This window comes from Phacochoerus africanus, chromosome 3 (assembly GCF_016906955.1).
Source record: "Phacochoerus africanus isolate WHEZ1 chromosome 3, ROS_Pafr_v1, whole genome shotgun sequence".
In the NCBI taxonomy this organism is placed as follows: domain Eukaryota; kingdom Metazoa; phylum Chordata; class Mammalia; order Artiodactyla; family Suidae; genus Phacochoerus; species Phacochoerus africanus.
Genome location: NC_062546.1, coordinates 17,753,045 through 17,771,743, shown reverse-complemented (window position 1 = coordinate 17,771,743; position 18,699 = coordinate 17,753,045). Strand labels below are relative to the sequence as shown.

General features: G+C 47.5%; 1 protein-coding gene across 1 annotated transcript in view; it reads right to left on the bottom strand.

The window, feature by feature from the left end:
- The window catches only part of LOC125121856 (receptor-type tyrosine-protein phosphatase T-like), a 140,906-nt gene that overhangs the window by 80,039 nt on the left and 42,168 nt on the right, over positions 1–18,699 (bottom strand). Inside the window, exon 6 of the mRNA XM_047770176.1 lies at positions 13,505–13,679. Within this exon, the coding sequence (XP_047626132.1) occupies positions 13,505–13,679 (175 nt within the window). The remainder of the gene's footprint in view (positions 1–13,504; positions 13,680–18,699) is intronic.

Sequence of the window (18,699 nt, the reverse complement as noted above, 5' to 3'; positions counted from 1 at the left end):
AAGTACAGCCTCACCATCTCCCCTTCAGAAGAGCATCTGCAACTGCCTGTCACAGCAAAGGACAGTCTCCACTCACAGGGGGCCCAGCTGTCCCCCCCCCCCACCACCACCACGTGAGACATTCGAAGAGCGAACCACGGGTGCACACTTTGCCGCTGATGAATTCAAACAGAAGGCTTTTCCGCACTGAGAACAGACGCTCCGCCACTCTGCCAAAAACTGGCTGCTCCTCGCCACCAGGCCGAGTGCCATCAGAGGGGAAGAGTTCTATTCACTGAGCCGTAAAGCCAGTCACATCTGCCTCTGGATATACATCTGAAGCAACAGGCCTGCTACTCTGATTAATAATGAGAGGCTGTAGAAATTCCAATCCTTGCTCCTCGGGCAAATTATGGCAATGGATCACTAACTGAGCCTTTAAAATTTGCATTCTTAGGTTCTACCCCAATTTGTTCAATCAAAGTCTCTAAAAAAATGAGCATAGACAGAGGTTTTGTTTTGTCCCCCCAAATATCTCCAAGATGAATGTAAAACCAGGGTTGACAACCATCCTGGCCCTCTAACTTGCCAGCCCTGTGATCCTGAGCACAATTTTTTTTAATTTCTCAAAGCTCCAGGATCCTCATACACATACATAAAATAAAAATACATATCAAATTAAGAAAAAAATAACGAAAGGCTGGAGCAAGCACGTTTCATTTCAAAAAGAAGAGGGCAAACCCTAAGCCCATTTTTCTACCTGGGTCCAGGAAAGCATCAAAGAGGAGGCAAATTGGAGTTCCTGTCATGGCGCAGCGGAAACGAATCCAACTAAGAACTGTGAGGTTGTGGGTTCGATCTCTGGCCTCGCTCAGTGGGTTGGGGATCCGGCATTGCTGTGGCTCTGGCGTAAGCTGGCGGCAACAGCTCCGATTAGACCCCTAGCCTGGGAACCTCCATATGCCATGAGTGCAGACCTAAAAAGACAGAAAAGACAAAAAAAAAAAAATCTTTAAAGGAGCAAAGAAATCCACCTGCCCAAGTGATGGGGAAATGAAACTTTTATGTTCTCGCAGGAGCCTATGATTCCGGAGGGCTGCATCATTTGTTTTTCCTACTATTTTAGGAAGGCACACTATTGTTTGAGGGGGGAGTAAGTTTGAAACCCACCTACAGACTTCATCTTCTCTTCTGACAAATGGGGAAGTTGAAACCCAGAGAAATGTTCATTCAAGCCTAATTAGCTGTAAAATGGAGGCTCCCTCCCTTTTAAGAGAAACCTTTCACCTAAACACTGGCCTGAGATCCCTGGATTGGGACAGCAGCACATTTCAGGGCATGAGCGTGGCGTTTAAAAGCAATGCGATGTGGAGTTCTCTTGTGGCGCAGAGGGTTAAGGATCTGGCATTGTCACTGGGGCAGCTTGCGTCACTGCTATGGTGTGGGTTGGATCCCTGGCCCTGGCCGGGGAAATTTCCTCATGCTGTGGTGTGGCCAGACAACAGCAACACAACGTGGGCATAAGGAACCCCACGGCTTACATCTGGAGCCCACGGCTGCAGCCCGCTGCCCCCATGGCTGTGGTACTGCTTTTTGGCCTCTGCTTCCTGTTCGCTGCTCCATCTTTGCTCTCTACAGGTTTAAACCTGTTGCCACAATTTCTTTGCAAAGATCCTTTCCAAATACCTAGTGATGCTCGCTTTTGAAACACAAAACACTTTGCTCCACCCCCTTCCCCATCCCACCATCCCCATTTGGAGTCACTGGGCTCCACCAGTAGGTGGACTGACTTGGGCTGGAGGCGGGGGCAGCCTGGGGAAGTCTGGGCACAAGGACAGCTCCTGAGGCCAGCTGAACATGGACTGTTCACCGGGACATCCTCCCACTCACCCAGTCAGAACAAACCAGAAGTCGAAAGAACATTCTTTTTTTTAAGACAGGGAGACGGGGGTCAGAAAAGTTATAACATTCCTTCACAGGCACGGCACCAGATCTACCTACTTCCTCACACTTCTCATGCCCCACCTGGCCAGAAGCCCACCAAATTTGGATGAACACAAGAGCATCCAGGATCAAGAATTCCCCCTATGGGGAGGGGTCTGGTTCAGAATTTCTCAACCTTAGCACACCTGGCCTTTGTGGCGAATCAACTTTGTTGACCCTGTCCATGCATCACAGAAGTTTAGAGCAGCTCTGGCCTCCACCCAGAGCTGCTGGTACTCCCCTCCCACGTGTGACGTTTAAAAATGCCTGGGGACATTGCCAAAAGTCTCCTGGGAGATGAAATCGCTCTCCAGTTAAGAACCACTGGTCCGGGTAGAAGCTGCAACATTTCAGAGGCAGATCCGGCACCAGGGAGAGCGCAGAGGTGATGACCTGGCGCGTCCTTTCCAAATCGGAAGCCCGTGCTTTAACTGAGTTTAACTGAGCCTGAGACTCAGGTCCTCGGAAACAATGTTGCATGGATATTTGCCACAGAAAAGAATATTCTGGAAAATTAGCATTAGGAAGGTCCGGGGAAAACGTCTTAATTACCCTAGGACTAGGACAGACCTTGGGCTGAGACTCTAGGCAGGCTGAGTGATCAGGCCTCAGCCTCTTCATCTGAAACACGGAGGCAGGTGAGGATGAAATAGAACCTCCCGCGAAATGTCCAGGGCAGCATCTGGCAGTCAATCAACAATCCACAAGTGTTCGCTAACGACAGACCTCACCTCTCCTTCCACGTCCAGACGATTCTTCCCTTTGAACACGGGAGGGCCATGTTCTGAGTGAATGGGGGTTTACTGCAGTTGCCATTTGATTTAATTTCCAAATGCGTGAAGAGTGTTAATGCAACCATCAGCATGCAGCTGACGAAGGAGTCAAAATAATTCAAGGAAACCAATACGTGTCAGGTTTTATTTATCCACATTTACACTTTTTTTCCAAAAAAAAAAAAAAAAAAAAGCTGGTCTTTGGGCCCATAGAGAAGACAATATACACAGCTATCTCCCAGTTGGCCTCCCCCCTACACACACATATGTTCAAGTTACGTTTCCTACTTTCCTCCCATCTGTCATTTTTCCCTTCCCCCGGAAACCTAGCAGTGACATCATCCACGAGCGAGGGAGTCAGGGGCTAAGACTGAGCAGCTGGCAAATGTGGGGTTAATAGAGCCTGATGAGGACAAGCATCTTCACATCTTCTGTAAACACATGGATGGATCACAAGGGAAGGACATGATTCCTCCCCCAAATCTACAGAAGCTGCACCACCATTCCATCTCATAATGAAGGAAATGACTAATTCGCAAAGCTAACACAGGGCAGGACTGGAACGCAAGACCCAGGCTTTGCAATCTAGGAGTGCTTGCCGAGAGCGGTTGTGGTTTACGGAAAATGATGCAGCCCATTAATAAAAGCTATGACCAAAGAAAGACAACAAATAAGAGCATCAGGATATTTTCCGACCGAGAAGGAAGGATGCAGAGGAGATGGAGACTGTGAGGTTTCTTTGAAAAAATATCTTCCAGGAAAGCCAAGGTCAGACATGGGTGGAGGGAGGAAGCACGTGAGTCTGACAAAAAAAGGTTCAAGGTGTTGAACGTGTAGACACAGGTTGAAGCAGGTATAGGGCAGTGGGCAGGAGTCAGGAGGAAGACAAAGGGCTCACCTCAAGGCAAGCCTGCCCTTGATGGCCAGAAGTTTCTAAAATGACCATCATAATGGCTACATGGTAGATGAGATAAGAAGTATGATGCTGCCAGGTCCACTGAGACCCTGAACTTGCAACCAAAGCAGGACAAGGGGAGGCCACAGGAGGAACACAGAGAGTTACAAAGCCTAGAGCTTCCACAACTAGGAAGAAAAGAATAAGGAAAAAATACTTAAAAGAAAAGATTAAAAATACACACCCATAACGCGGAGAAAAGGGAACCCTCCCACACTGTTGGTGGGAATGTAAATTGGTGCAGCCACTATGGAGAACGGTATAGAGTTTCTCTAAAAACAGAGTTGCCATATGATCCAGAAATCCCACTTCTGGGCCTATGTCTGGACAAAACTATAATTCAGAAAGATACATGCACCCCTATGTTCATTGTAGCACTATTTACAATAGCCAAGACATAGAAACAACCTAAACGTCCATCGACAGATGAATAGATTAAGAGGATGTAGTGTGTATATACAATGGAATATTATTCAGCCATACCTACTGAGCAAAGCCAAGGATTGAACCTACATCCTCATGGATACTAATCAGGTTCTTAACCCCCTGAGCCACAACGGGAACTCCCAGAAGACTGGATTTTATTCTAAGGAGAAGAGAGGAACCAGTGGAGGCTTTACACAAGGAAATGCCATGATTTAACTTGCTTTCAAACTATCATCCAGACTGCTGCATGGAGAAAAGATCCCAGGGTGCAGAAGTAGAGCAGGGAAAAAGCTAGCAGAGTCATCCAACTGCGAAGCGAGGGTGATTTGGTCCCTGCAATGTCCCGGGAGCCAAGTCCAGCTCTGTGCCTATTTTCCTAAATAAAGTTTTATTGCCACACAGCCTCACTCACTCACATCTTTTCCAAGGCTGCCTTATGCTGCAACAGCCGAGTTGAGTAGATGAAACGGTGCCTGCATGGCCCACGAAGCTGAAAATGCTGGCTATCATGCCCTGTGCGGGAAAGATCTGCCACTTCCTGGTCTAGGGTGTCGACAGGAGAGGTGGTGGAACATGGTCTGGCTTTAGGTAGATTCAGCACGTGGGGTTTACAGGGCAGAGGCCAGATTCCAGGGCAGGCTCTTTTACCCCAGGCCTGCTCTCTAACCGCTGAGCCACGGTCCCAGCCCCTCTCTGCCTCTGAAGGCTGGCGCAGAAATGGATGCTCCAAATCCAGGTTTTTGTTGCTGTTTTTTTTTTCCTTTTAAGGCTGCACGTGCGGCATATGGAGGTTCCCAGGCTAGGGGTCGAATCGGAGCTGCAGCTGCCAGCCTGCACCACAGCCGCAGCAACACCAGATTTGAGCTGTATCTGTGACCTACACTATAGCTCATGGCAATGCCGGATCCTCAACCCCTTCTGAGCATAGCCAGGGATCAAACCTGCGTCTTCAAGGACACTTAAGTCAGGTTCCTAACTTGCTGAGCCGCAACAGCTACTCCCAAGTCCATGTCTTGATGGTGCCTTGCAGGGCTCTTGTGATTGTCCAAACTGATGTTCAGAGGAGTCCCTGGCTTTGCCTCTTCTCCCAGCATGCAACATTCTTTCCAGGCTGCTCTCACTGATGAGGCAGGGCCAGCAGCTCCTCCATCAAGAAGGCAGCAGGTGCTCCAGGATTCCTGTACCGGAAGCTGTTCAACCCCTAGGGCCAGCTTCCCACTGTCACACCTGAGTCTCAAAGGCTGTGAGCTTTCTCCAAAGCCATGGAAGGCCCCCTGGGTCCTGAGCCACAAGCCAGAAGTGCCAGGGAATAAATACCTCCACCCATGACTGCTGGGGCCAAGGTACAAATAACCCACCATCCTCATGCCTCAGGAGTCGACACGGAATCCTCCATATGCCGCAGGAGTGGCCCAAGGTGCACCCACGGCATCCCCAGGAAGACGGAGCTCCAGGTGTCTACAATGGTCACTTGAAAATACCCTTCGTGGACTGTCCTTTCTTCCCTGCCTCACCTCTCCAGATCCCAAATAAACTTCTCATGCTCAAATCTATGCCCAGTTGGCTTCTAGGGGACCCCGTCCTATGTGCCTCTCATCTTCCCTCTTCTTCCAAACACAAGCTGTCCCTCTCTCTACAGCCACCTGCCTGACAGTGGCTTTCCACTGGGCACAGGCAGGACCAGCGAGAAGAAGAATGGATGGGTGCAGAGGACCCAGCTCAAGAATGTGTGTGCAGTACTGCCCGCAGGTCCTGGACAAGGGTCCATCAGAGCCCCTGCCTCCTAGAGAATAAAGTTCCAACTCCTATTCTATACAAAAATTCTCCAAATGCCCCCCTCCCAGCCTGCATTTCCAGCTTCCGACATGTCACCCACTCATGTCACCAATTAGGACTCAAGATTGTCCTTGTTCATGAGGCTATCAGGCCACAGGACACAGCCCCAATGGGACTCTAAGACATCTTCCGAGAGTCTCCCAAACTGCATAAGCTGTTCCACCCTCTGTATTTTCTCAGCTTACACTTTTTTTTTTTTTGCCTTTTGTCTTTTTAAGGCCACACCCATGACATGTGGAGGTTCCCAGGCTAGGGGCCCAATCGGAGCTGTAGCCACTGGCCTACACCAGAGCCACAGCCACATCAGATCCAAGCCGAGTCTGTGACCTTTACCACAGCTCACGGCCACGCCAGATCCTTAACCCACTGAGCAAGGCCAGGGATCAAACCCGCAACCTCATGGCTCCTAGTCAGATTTGTTTCTGCTGCACAACAACAGGAACTCCCTCTCAACTTACACTTGATTATAGGATCTACCATATTGGATTTTGCAATAAATGTGGTATAAATGAAAGGGCATGGGCTGAAGCACAGGTAGTCCTGGGTTGGAATCCTAGCTCATGCCATGCATAAGCTGTGTGAGCTTGGGATGATCACCTAATCTCTCTGATCCTCCAGGCCCTCCTTTGCGAAAAGGGGGTGCTGACAGCACATATACCATAGGGTTGTTGATAGAATTTGTAAGATAGCCTAGCAGAGGCCCAGCACAGCTGACTCTGGGCACCAGGGCTGGATTTCTTATAGGCACTCATCTACATATTGATAAGAAGGTTCTCAGCCTACGGTAGGTTGTTAAATGACATTAGAAGACAAATTTGAAAGTCACCACCACCAACAAATTTTTTATGCTTTAGAAAACTCTTCATCCAGACCACATCTGTATAACTTTGGTTGAAGACACCTATGTTTCTGGAATAAGCTAAACCACCTGAAATCAAAGACACTAGGAAACCCTAAAGCAGGGAGAGAATTAGTGCATTTCTGAGCACTGGTCTGGAACAGGTAGGTTGAGGGGCTGGATTGTCAATTGAGCAAAACCTCAATTACAGAGTAATCTAATGTATACCCGGGTACATTATCACAACTCAATCAACAGCTCTTCGGAATTAAGTAATTCCAAATTGCTTCCATATTGATGTGTGTGTCGCCCTGAGAATTCTATATTACCTACACTCAAATTAGGTAGCACCGACGTTCACATCCCAGGACACCACACGAGCCACAGTCCTGCCTGCGATAAACACACATGCGTAGGGAGAGACAGAGACCCAGCCTGGGCCTCCACCCTCCACGGCTTGGCCCAGTGCAGGCACCTGCTGTGGTCGCCATCAGAGAGGCCTTCAGCTCCTGACACCTTTGGGCACTGAGCAGTCCCAGCGTGGCTCGAGTCTTGAATGAATGATGCCAGGAGGAGAGGGCCATGTGGTCAGGTGGCAGAGCACAAGCAGGGCCAGCTGCTTTTGTCCCAGATTCCTGGTGCACCAGCAGTGAAGATAGGAGGGGATTTGAGAAGTCTGATCTGGTGTGAACCTCATGACCCAAATGTTCCCCAGCCCACGTATTGGTCCCTTCTTTTATATTCCTCCTTCCCTTTGCACATGCTCAGCACATGTCTCCACATGCAGGGGATGCCTTAAATAATTTCCCCGGGGCCAGAGGGATGCAGTCAAATTGCACCTGGACCAGGTGTCCTGCCCCACCCACCCAGTTTTTGCCACCTTTCAGTTCCTCCCCTGGGAACCCCCCCCCAGCCTGTGTTTTCTATTTCACACACACACACACACACACACACACACACAGGTCAGTGGGCCAGGCCGTGTTCTAAGAACTCCTACACCGGCATCTCATGGAATCTTCAGGACACACCCTGGGTGGGTGGGGGGATCATCTGCTATCTCCGTTCCCAGATGAGCCAGCGGAGGCTGAGGGAGGTTAACGTTCAAGGTCACACAGCTGGGATGAGATGGGGCCAGGATGCAAAACTGGGCATGCCAGCTCCAGAGTTCTTTTCTGTCTCTGAAGAGGAACTAACGAGGGGAAACTTGGATAGAGGGCTGCCCAGGGATGGCCCTCCTGCGACATCTCAGTGTCAGCTCCCTGCCTCTCAGCCCGCACCATCTGTGTGATGTGCAAACCAGCAACAGGACATTACATCGGGGTTGGGGTGGGGGGCAGCGGCCGCAGTCCCACTCCCTGCAAGATCGCTTGAGAATATTTGTTTTGTTTCTCAGATTTTCTCCCTGCCTTCAAAAAAGGGAGATTCCTATTTTTTCCCTTTGTCACTATTTGTTTTTAACAAGTGCAAATGCTTGAGTATTAAAGGATCTAAGCATCTGGCTTAGCCACGGCAAGGAACTCGAAGAGGTAAGCGAATCATCCTTCATATGACGCTTTCCCTCCAATGCTCTGGTTTTCTGCTTTCACATGGATTCCTGACCCCACACCAGTGAGAATGGCCATCATCAGAAAGTCTACTAATAATAAATGCTGGAGAAAAGGGAGGCCTCCTACACTGTTGGTGGAAATGTAAATTGGCGCAACTCCTACAGAGGACAGTACAGAGGTTCCTTAAAAAACTAAATCTAGGAGTCCCCCTCACGGCTCAGTGGTTAACGAACCCAACTAGTGTCCATGAGGACGTGGGTTCAACCCCTGGCCTCATTCAGTGGGTTAAAGATCTGGCATTGCTGTGAGCTGTGGTGTAGGTTGCAGACGCGGCTCGGATCCCGCGTTGCTGTGGCTCTGGCGTAGGCCGGTGGCTACAGCTCCGATTCAACCCCTAGCCTGGGAACCTCCATATGCCGTGGGAGCGGCCCAAGAAATAGCAACAACAACAACAGCAACAACAACAACAACAACAACAACAAAAAGACAAAAAAACTAAATCTAGGAGTCCCCGTCACGGCTCAGTGGTTAACGAACCCAACTAGTGTCCATGAGGACGTGGGTTCGACCCCTGGCCTCATTCAGTGGGTTAAGGATCTGGCATTGCTGTGAGCCGTGGTGTAGGTTACAGACACGGCTCAGACCCCATGTTGCTATGGCTGTGGTGTGGACCAGTGGTGGCAGCTGTGATTCGACCCCTAGCTTGGGAACCCCCATATGCTGCAGGTACAGCCCTAAGATGACAAAAGACAAAAGACAAAAAAAAAAAAAACTAAATATAAAACTACCATATGATCTAGCAAACCCACTCTTTCTGGGTATGTATCTGCAGAAAATCATAATTTGAAAGGATACATACACCCCATGTGCGTTTCAGTAATATTTATGATAGCCAAGGCCTAGAAACAACCTAAAGGTCGATCAACCAATGAATGAATAAAGCTGCAGTACATGTATACGATGGAATATTACTCAGCCATAAAAAGAATGACATAACGTCATTTGCAGCAACATGGATGTCATACTGAGATTATCATACTGAGTGAAGTAAATCAGACAGAGGAAAAACAAATATCATATGATATCAGGTATGTGGCATCTAATAAAAACGATACAAAAGAACTTATTCACACAACAAAAACAAACTCATAGATTTCAAAACCAAACTTACAGTTACCACAGGCGAAACCACTGGGAGGAGGGAAGAATTAGGAGGGTGGGAATAATATGAACACAACTGTATAAAGTAGATGATTAATAAGAGCCTACTTATAGCACAGGAAAAATCTACTCTATAGTTTGTGATGATATACCTGGGGAAAAAAGAATGGATATATAGTATATGTATGACTAATCCACTTTGAGATATATACACATATATAGTCATTTTGATGTATATCTATACATTACATAGATATGAAACTAATACAACATTGTAAGTCAACTATACTTCCATCAAATTAAATTAAAAAAAAAATGAGGAGTTCCCGTCGTGGCGCAGTGGTTAACGAATCCGACTAGGAACCATGAGGTTGCGGGTTCGGTCCCTGCCCTTGCTCAGTGGGTTAAGGATCCGGCGTTGCCGTGAGCTGTGGTGTAGGTTGCAGACGCGGCTCGGATCCCGCATTGCTGTGGTTCTGGCGTAGACCGGTGGCTACAGCTCCGATTCAACCCCTAGCCTGGGAACCTCCATATGCCGCGGAAGTGGCCCAAAGAAATAGCAAAAAGAAAAAAAAAAAAAATGAGTTCCTGACCACACTCTCCAGGATGACAGGCTTCCTCCGGTTGCTGCTGCAACCAGACGATGTCCCCATCTTTCATTTTCTTGTGTGGCTTGAGTACCATTTGCTTTTTAAGAGAGAGGAAGAGGTAGCGGGGACAGAGAGGGAGTGTGTGAGTGTGTGTGGGTTGTGTGCAGGGAAGCTTAAATCCATGCCTCCAGGAACGTGGAAGTTGGTACCCATTCCAGAAAGCTGTGGCGTTACAGGGACAGGGCATGAGTCAGAAGGGCAAGTTGGCCTCGGGTCAGGGGACCCCTGTCATCAGCCCTGTCTGCGGTCTGGACCCTTCTGACAGTGTTCATGGCATCACAACACAGAGTGCCAACAAGGCCACAATCCTCAGGCCCTCCAGGTACGGCCAAAATAAGTCTGATCCAGCCCTCCCTCCAAGCCCAGCGTTGCCTCCTAAGGACCTCATTTCTCAGCCTGGCTGTGGCTCTCTCCTGGTCATAAAATGAATTAAAATAAAACCAGGGTGCAGAGCCACAATGGGGCTAAATGAGATCACAGACGTTGGGACTTTTACATTCAAGGGGCCCAGTTTCTAGCTTATCACTAATTGAATGTAAAAAGGAAAAAAAAAAAATCCAGTAGGGAAATGGGCACTAAAAACTATGATATTCCCTAAAGGATTTCCTCAAGGTATGACAACATGGGAGCCAGTTCCCAGGAGCACCAACCTGCCATCATCCACCGTGAAAGAGATCTCGAAAGGGGGCCACCCAGCGCCTCCCTTAAAGTGGAGCAGCAAGGGCTGCAGGAGAGGGGACAGAGCAGCGATGGCTCCTGGGTCACACTGATAAACCTAGTCAGGCAGCCCTCCAGGCTGAACTCTGGCCCAGGACCCACAGCGGGCGATGGACAAACCACCATCCCAGGAAACCCCGGCCACCCCTCCAAATAAAGACAATGATGCTTCACCATGGAAATCACATCTCCTGTCCCAAAGGCCTCTGGATTTGGCCTTGCACACCTCTCGCACACCTGGGGACATAAGAAAGACTCAGTCGCGTGTTTTCAGGTCCCATGTGTCTGCATGTGAAAAGTTCAGAGCTCTAGCTCCATAGTTCCTCATCCAATGCCGTCATTACCAACTCTGGGCTAGGCGTGCAAGGTGCTGGTGAGACTGCGAAGAGTGTGAGAAAACACAGTCCCTTTCTCTTTTGGGGGGGCGGGGGGGGGGGAGGCTTACCTGCCAGTATGGGAGGTTGCTGTAAAAGAGTAGTCTAGTGAGTGTTCTACAGGGCACAGCCCAGGAATCACACATTCACTGAGTACCCGAAAGACATGCAAAGGCCACTCAGTCACACAAATCAATCTTACAGGACCAAAAAGCCAAGATACGAGCCCAACATGATCAAAAGGATGGTTTCTTTTATGTATTAATGCCATTCAGTGTAAACTATTTTAAAGACGATTTTTTTTTTCCTGTTAGTTGTTTAGTTCATGACTACCCAGTTTGGTTTGTTTTTTAGGGCCACATCTGTGGCATATGGAAGTTCCTGGGCCAGGGGCTGAATTGGAACTGCAGCTGCCAGCCTACGCCACAGCCAAGCAACACCGGATCCAAGCCACATCTGCGACCTATGCTGCAACTTGCAGAGAGGCCAGATCCTTAACCCATTGAGTAAGGCCAGGGGTGGAAGCCACATCCTCATGGATGCTATGTCAGGTTCCTGACCCACCATGCCATAGATGGGAACTCCCCCCGTTTGTTGATCTTCGGCTTAAGTGTTCAGAGAATTACAGTGATGAAATGAATTTCTGCTGAGGCCAACAACTTATTCGCATATCCAGCCACCATTCAATAAATATTTCAAGGTTGAGCCTCCTGAAACGACCGACTGCGCAGGTCACAAGAGTCGAACACGGGCAGTCTCAGATGGCTCGGAGTGCTCAGCCGTTGTGCCTGGGAGGCTGATTGGAAGATGGCCCAAACCTCACAGAAGGGGGAGATGGAAAGCTGCCAATCAACAAATATAAAGAAAAAATAAATCATTTGGAAATGGGATGAGAGAACAAGAGACAAGGGGATGTGATAGAATATGACCACCACGAGTGTGGGGGCAGGGGGTGGTCAGGGGAGGGTCATTCTCTCAGAGAAGATGGCATGATGACAGTCCAGCTGAGACCTGATTCATGACAGGTGGGCTGCACAGGAGAAAGAATCCCGACTGCAGTCTAGTCCAGGCAAGGCTACCATCCCACAAGGGAGGCAAAAAGAGGTCAAGGCTTCGCACTAAGCCATCCTCTGACCAAGGGAACCAATTTGGAAGCCTTCTGGGTGATGGAGCGGTGTTTTTACCATCCAACACACTGGGTATCATTCTACAGCAAGCATTAAGATGAACAGCTTCATTATTTCATTCACTAAATTACGCTATATTAAAATTTTAATCGGTGAACATAACTGGAAAATGAGTACATCCATACGCTGCTGTTTTTCACTGTAAGCTGTCAAACCATTTTTTTTTTTTTTGCAAAAACAACATTGCAACACGAAGAAAAATCCATAAAGATGCTCATATTCTTTGGCCTATCAACTGTACCTCTAGGGAATTTATCCAAAGAAATAATCTGGTTCAATAGAATAAAAATGTTCTCTTCGGAAGAACTCAATTGAGGCATTAATTGTTGCATGCACAAAGGAACAATAAAACAACAACAAAGACACCTGGAATCACGTAAATGACAAATAGGGAGATTTTTAAAAATAGGATGATTCACTTGATGAAATAGTATACAACCACTAAACTCTGCAACAAAGATTATACAGTCTTTCAAAAATGAATAGGCTATCCAGCTCCTTGAAATAAGAAAAGGAACAATGCGCATATTTTAATGGAAAAACATGTCAAGGACACCTCAAGGTGAACGAGAACAAGAAAATTGAAGGAAAAAAAAAAGAATCAGAGCCAGGGTGGGTGGAATTTTTCATTTCAAAAGTTCCTCCAAAATATTGTCATTATATCAAGTTTTCAATAAAAAGTCCCTCAGGAACAACTGTACTGTCAGAACACTGTAATAGAATGCCACCAAAGCATAGGGACATTGGTTCACCCTTTACTTTAAAGGCAAAAAAAGAAAAAATGCAAAACAAGTCAAATTTGAAGATGTCTTCTATGTTATATGTCCCATATGCTCTCATACATGGATCCTACACGTAAGACTCAACTTTGAATGACAATGCGATATTACATGATTTTACAATAACTTCCTCTCTTTTTTGTATGTGTGTGGATGGGGAAGATTGGAAATTACTGAATGGGTAGAGGAGCAGCAGATGAGAAAACAGGAGGACTTGTCTTCTCCCACTGTGCCAGAATGGGGCCGAGGGACCCTGTGAAATCAACCACCTAGGGAGAGGCACAGACAGTGGCACTCACCTTTCACAATCAGCTCAGCGTAGTTGGACACACCAGAGCCCCCATCGGAGCGGATCACACAGCGGTACTTGCTCACACTCCGCTGGGCAGTGTCTGCCACACTGACCGTGGCCGAGAAGCGCCTGTGGTTGACCACGCGGGTGACCATGAGGGCCGTGTCCCTGCCGTTCCACTGCTGCAGGACAGAGCAAGGGAGGGAGAGATGACATTATGACATTCTCTTGGGTGAACCCAGCATGGAAGCTCCATCCTTCCCCATGCCTCTGGGGCCCATGACTTTCCATAGTAAGGGGTCTCATGGCTGGTTTTTGAAAGTGACCTGATGCAAGAATAAACTTTGCTAGGGAGCTTATTCAAGAGAGCCAGTACCTCTTGAAACGGTAGGAAGAGAGGGCACCCCTTCTAAACACCTTGGCTCCTTGCTCCTTTGCATCTGGGGTTGGCACTTGACCCCTTATCCTTCATCTTATTTTCCTTCATCTATTAAGCAGAACTCCCAGGATTTCCCCAAGTGCAGACACAGGTAGGTTAGTGAGAACACAGTCTGTGAAGGGATAATAAACAGCTTCATGCCCTGGTATCCCACCCCCCAGACTCTGAGTTCCCCACTACAGGGACCAATCTGTTTCCCTGGGTAGAGTGTGTGTATGGGGCTTTTCAATACTTCTTCTTCTTGGTATATACTTCCCCCTCTGTCTAGAACCTCCCATCTCCATGGAGATAGTCCATCTTCCTTAAACACCCAGGGTCAGCACATGAGCATCTCCAGGAAGTGCCCCTGACTGTCATGCCACCTTCTGGAAGCTCCTCACTCTCTTATGTATGGTGCCAAAGTCCCATGCAGTTTGCCTACAACTGTTTTCCAATGTGGAGGTTGTGAGAAACCCGAGGGCAGGACTTGGCTCTTTTTATCTCCAGCACTGCGCCCTGAAGCCTCCCAACTTGGTAACCATTTCTACCAAGCATTTTTGTCTTTATCATCCTGAATCTTAGACATGATAGTCTTGAGTTTCAGTCAGACCCTTTCACTGGAACAAGTTACAGTAACTGATAGGAAAACAAATGCATGAGAATGCTCAGTAGAGGCACCCTCAGGCAGCAGGCGATTTCACTTCTCTGAGCTTCAGTTTCCTCCTTTAAATAATGGATTTGATCCTGGTGCCTGCTTCACGGAGTTACTGTGATGAATAAATGAGAAGGTAGATTCCGGTGTTAGGGGCACTCTCTAAAGTAACCATGAAAATAGCCAGGGGAAGGGGGGTGAGCAGGATAATGACCCCTCAAAGATGTCTACTGGAACCTAGGAATATATCACCTTACATGGCAAAGGGGACTTTGAAGATGTGACTAAGAATTTTGAAATGGAAAGAGATCTTAATTATCTAAGAGGAGTTACACACAAAAGAAGAAGGCAGGATGGTCAGAGTCAGAGAAGGCCAGGTGGTGACAGAAGCAGAGGTCAGAGTGACATGATTAACAGCTTTGAGACCGAGGAAGGAGCCATGAGCCAAGGAAGGCAGGACAGCCTCCAGAAGCTGGAAAAGGGAAAAGATTCTCCCCCTGGAGCCTCCGGAAGAAGCGCAGCCCAGCCAACACCTTGATTTGAGCCCAATGAGATCCATTTCTGAATCTTGATCTCCAGAACTGAGAAGTAACAAATCTGTGTTGTTTTCAGTCAGTAAATTACATCAGCAGTAAGGAATTAGCACAAACAGCAAGGGATTGGTTAAGTGTAAAATCTTCATTTTTCACATTTAGTTTAAATGTTATTTTGATGTCTCCTTCACTATTATTTAACTTCTCCTCTTAATGATGTCAGATTCCAGCAGAACCATAGAGGTTTAAGTGCCTCCCCCAGACAATTTACATTTTTTGCTTTAGCTCCCGCAACACCAAGCTTTCTCTCACGGAAGGATAGGAAATTGCAGGTTGTCTTAGAAAATCTCTGGAAAATAGGCCTGTTGATAATCACACTTGTCATATTGGGAGCAGGCAGCAGCAGGACAGGGACGAGCAAGAAGGCCCAGGGCCATGAGAGGAAATAGGGCTGTGATGGACCAGGGGAAGGAGAGATGGAGGTTATTAAGTTCAGAGAGATGAGGCCAGATGGGAGGGCAAGCAGATGCTCAAGGTCAAGACAACTGAGCTGTCACCCAGGAGCCCAGACGGAGAGATGGGGAGGGATTCCAGAAGACAAGGGATGGAGAGAGGCTCAGGTGCCAGAATATTGTGGCAACATGGAGAAGGAACTGAAGCAGAGAGAAGGTGTAAGAGGCAGAGGTGCTAGCCACTGGCTCAGCCCCAGACAGAGGCAGAAGAGACTGCAAGGGTGGAAAACAAGAGGAGGTTTCATTAAGCAGGAAAGGACTCAGAAAGACAAGCCCCAGGCAATGAGCAGGCTGGAGTGGGCATGGGGGGATTGGGGGGGAGAGGTGAGAAATGCCAGGAGATAAAGTGGACCACAGCCCAGAGACAAGGTGGGAGAGTAAATCTTCCCACCCACAGCATCAGTACCATGTAAGTACGAATGCTAGCAAGCTAGGAAGGAACAGCAAGACAGTGAAGGGAACGCAAAGTCTTGGGAAAAGCCAGAGAGAAGCAGGACACCTATGATGCATATGGAAGCCTGGGGAAGATGCGATCAGAACCCTAGGCCATGTCACCACTTTGGCTTATTGGAAATTTTCTTTTAGCTCCTATATTTTTCAACCATAAGTATACCCTTCCTCTGAAAGCTCAGGGCATACTTTCTGTCCTCTTGTGGCAAGTTTTTCAGACCTATATGGGGTGTTCTAAAATGATTAAAGAAGATATGGCACATATATACAATGGGATATTACTCAGCCTTAAAAAAAGAAATTATGCCTTTTGCAGCAACATGATGAACCTAGAGATTGTCATACCAAGTGAAATCAGAGAAAAACAAACATATGATATGACGAATATGTAGAATCTAAAAAATGATATGAATGAACTTATTTACAAAAGAAAAATAGACTCACGGGCATAGAAAACAAACTTATGGTTACCAAAGGGGACAGGATAGGGGGAGATACGAATTGGGGGTTTGGGATTGGCATAGGCACATTATTGCATATGGAATGGATGGTCAATAGGGACCTGCTATAGAGCACAGGGAATTCAACTGAATCTTCTGTAATAACATATGTGGGAAAAGAATCTGAAAAAAAAAATGGATATGTATATCTATATCCGAGTCGCTTTGCTATACAGCAGAAATTACAACACTGTAAATCAACTTTCTTTGAACTTTTAAAAAATAAAATAAATCATCTTCTAGCCCCTCTGAGTCAATGAATCAATTGAATAAACTTCCCCAGTGGGTACTGGTGAGGGTGTCCTAGCTTGACACCCTCGCGAGGTCTCAGGAAGCAGAACCTGAAACACTGTGACTTACTGAGTGCTCTCAGGTGAAAGGGGAGGAAGGTCAGGCTGAGGAGAAGAAGCCGAGCAAGGACGTGGTGGACCCTGGGGCGTGGCTTCAGCTCCAGGGCATGAAGTGACCCAGAGTCACCCCACCAGGAGCCAAGGAGCCAGCTTCTGTTCTCTGTGCCAGCCGGTCACCGGCCATGGCCAGGGGGAGAGGAGGACACTGTTCCCATTTGACCAAGAGCACAGTTCTCTGGGGAAGGAGGATTGTGAGTCTGTAGCAGCCAACATGCACAGTGAGCTGCAGTTGGGGCAGTGGCTCACAAAGGATGCTTTGATCCATTCTGCCTGCACCTTCCCATTTCTGCCTCCAAATCTGGTACTTTACACATGGGGTCTCCTGAAAGCCCATGAGCCACTGCCTTGAGACCGGCTGCTTGCTTGCTCCTGAATCTATGTTATAAAAAAAAAAAAAATGGGGGAGTTCCCATTATGGCTCAGTGGGTTAAGAACCTGATATAGTCTCTGTGAGGATGCAGGTTCGATTCCTGGCCTTGCTCAGTGGGTTAAGGATCCAGCGGGGCTGCAAGCTGCAGCGTAAGTCAAAGATGCAGCTCAGATCTAGTGTTGCCATGGCTGTGGCATTGGCCAGGAGCTGTAGCTCCAAGTCAACCCTTTGCCCAGAAACTTCCACATGCCACAGTGTGCCCCCCCAAAAACAAACAAACAGACAAAAAAACCACACAAAGCAAACAAACAACAAACAAACAAACAAAAAAAACCTGATCTCTGTAGAACACTGACAAGGTGGGAAACTGGAGCATGACCTCAGTAACTCACCGATTCCTCTGAAAAGTCACTAAGTCCCCCAGGAACAACATTCCATAACTGGGTTTGATACATATTGTGTTCATTGTAATATGACTTGTCTGTGCATTTATTAAGTACAAGTCACATTAACATGTTCCAGTCTTGTGTGAGGCACCATGTTACCCGGCTTACATGACAGAATTCACTTAATCCTTCTAAAATCCCTAGGAAGTACTTCTCAAAGGGTGGGTCCCGGGCCAGCAGCATTATCACCTGGAAACCGATGTTCATTTTAATGAGAACTCCAGGGCTGATATCCATCAGTGGAGGCTATTTCTTGGGACTGAGAGTCTGAGTTGTTTTTTGCCCCGTTCCTTATTCTATTATTAATCGCACTGGAAATGTACTCATTACCTAACAAAACAGAAAATGAGAGAGTGTGGAGTGTGGAAGGTATAATTTCTGCCCAGAAGAATTTACAGGCTGGGTTAAGATTGGAAAGAAATAGCAAAAAGAACAAAACATAAAGTTGAGTACTGAAAGAACATCCTTCATGGAGAAAAACAGGGCCAGCAGGAGATGGGCAAGGCTGCTGGAATAATCTGGAACAGTGGTTCTCAAAGTGTGGTCCCCAGACCCACTGCATTAGCATCCCCTGGGAACTTGCTAGAAATGCAAATGTTCTGGCCCCACCCTGGACCTAATAAATTAGCCAGGACATTTTTGCTTTCACAAACCCTCCAGGGGATTCTAATGCAGGAAGAGGCGTCATATAGGTCCTGTGAACTTTTTTTTTTTTTTTTTTTCCAAAGGAGGAAACTGAGACAGAAAATAAGTGAAGCGCAACGTGGTTTAGAATGGTACTTCTGGAACTAAGATGCATACAAACCACCTGGGGAATCTCATTAAAAATGCAGACTCTGATGGCCTGAGTCTGGAGTGCAACCTGACACCCTTCATTTCTAGCAAGCTCCGGAGTATTGCCAATGCTGCTG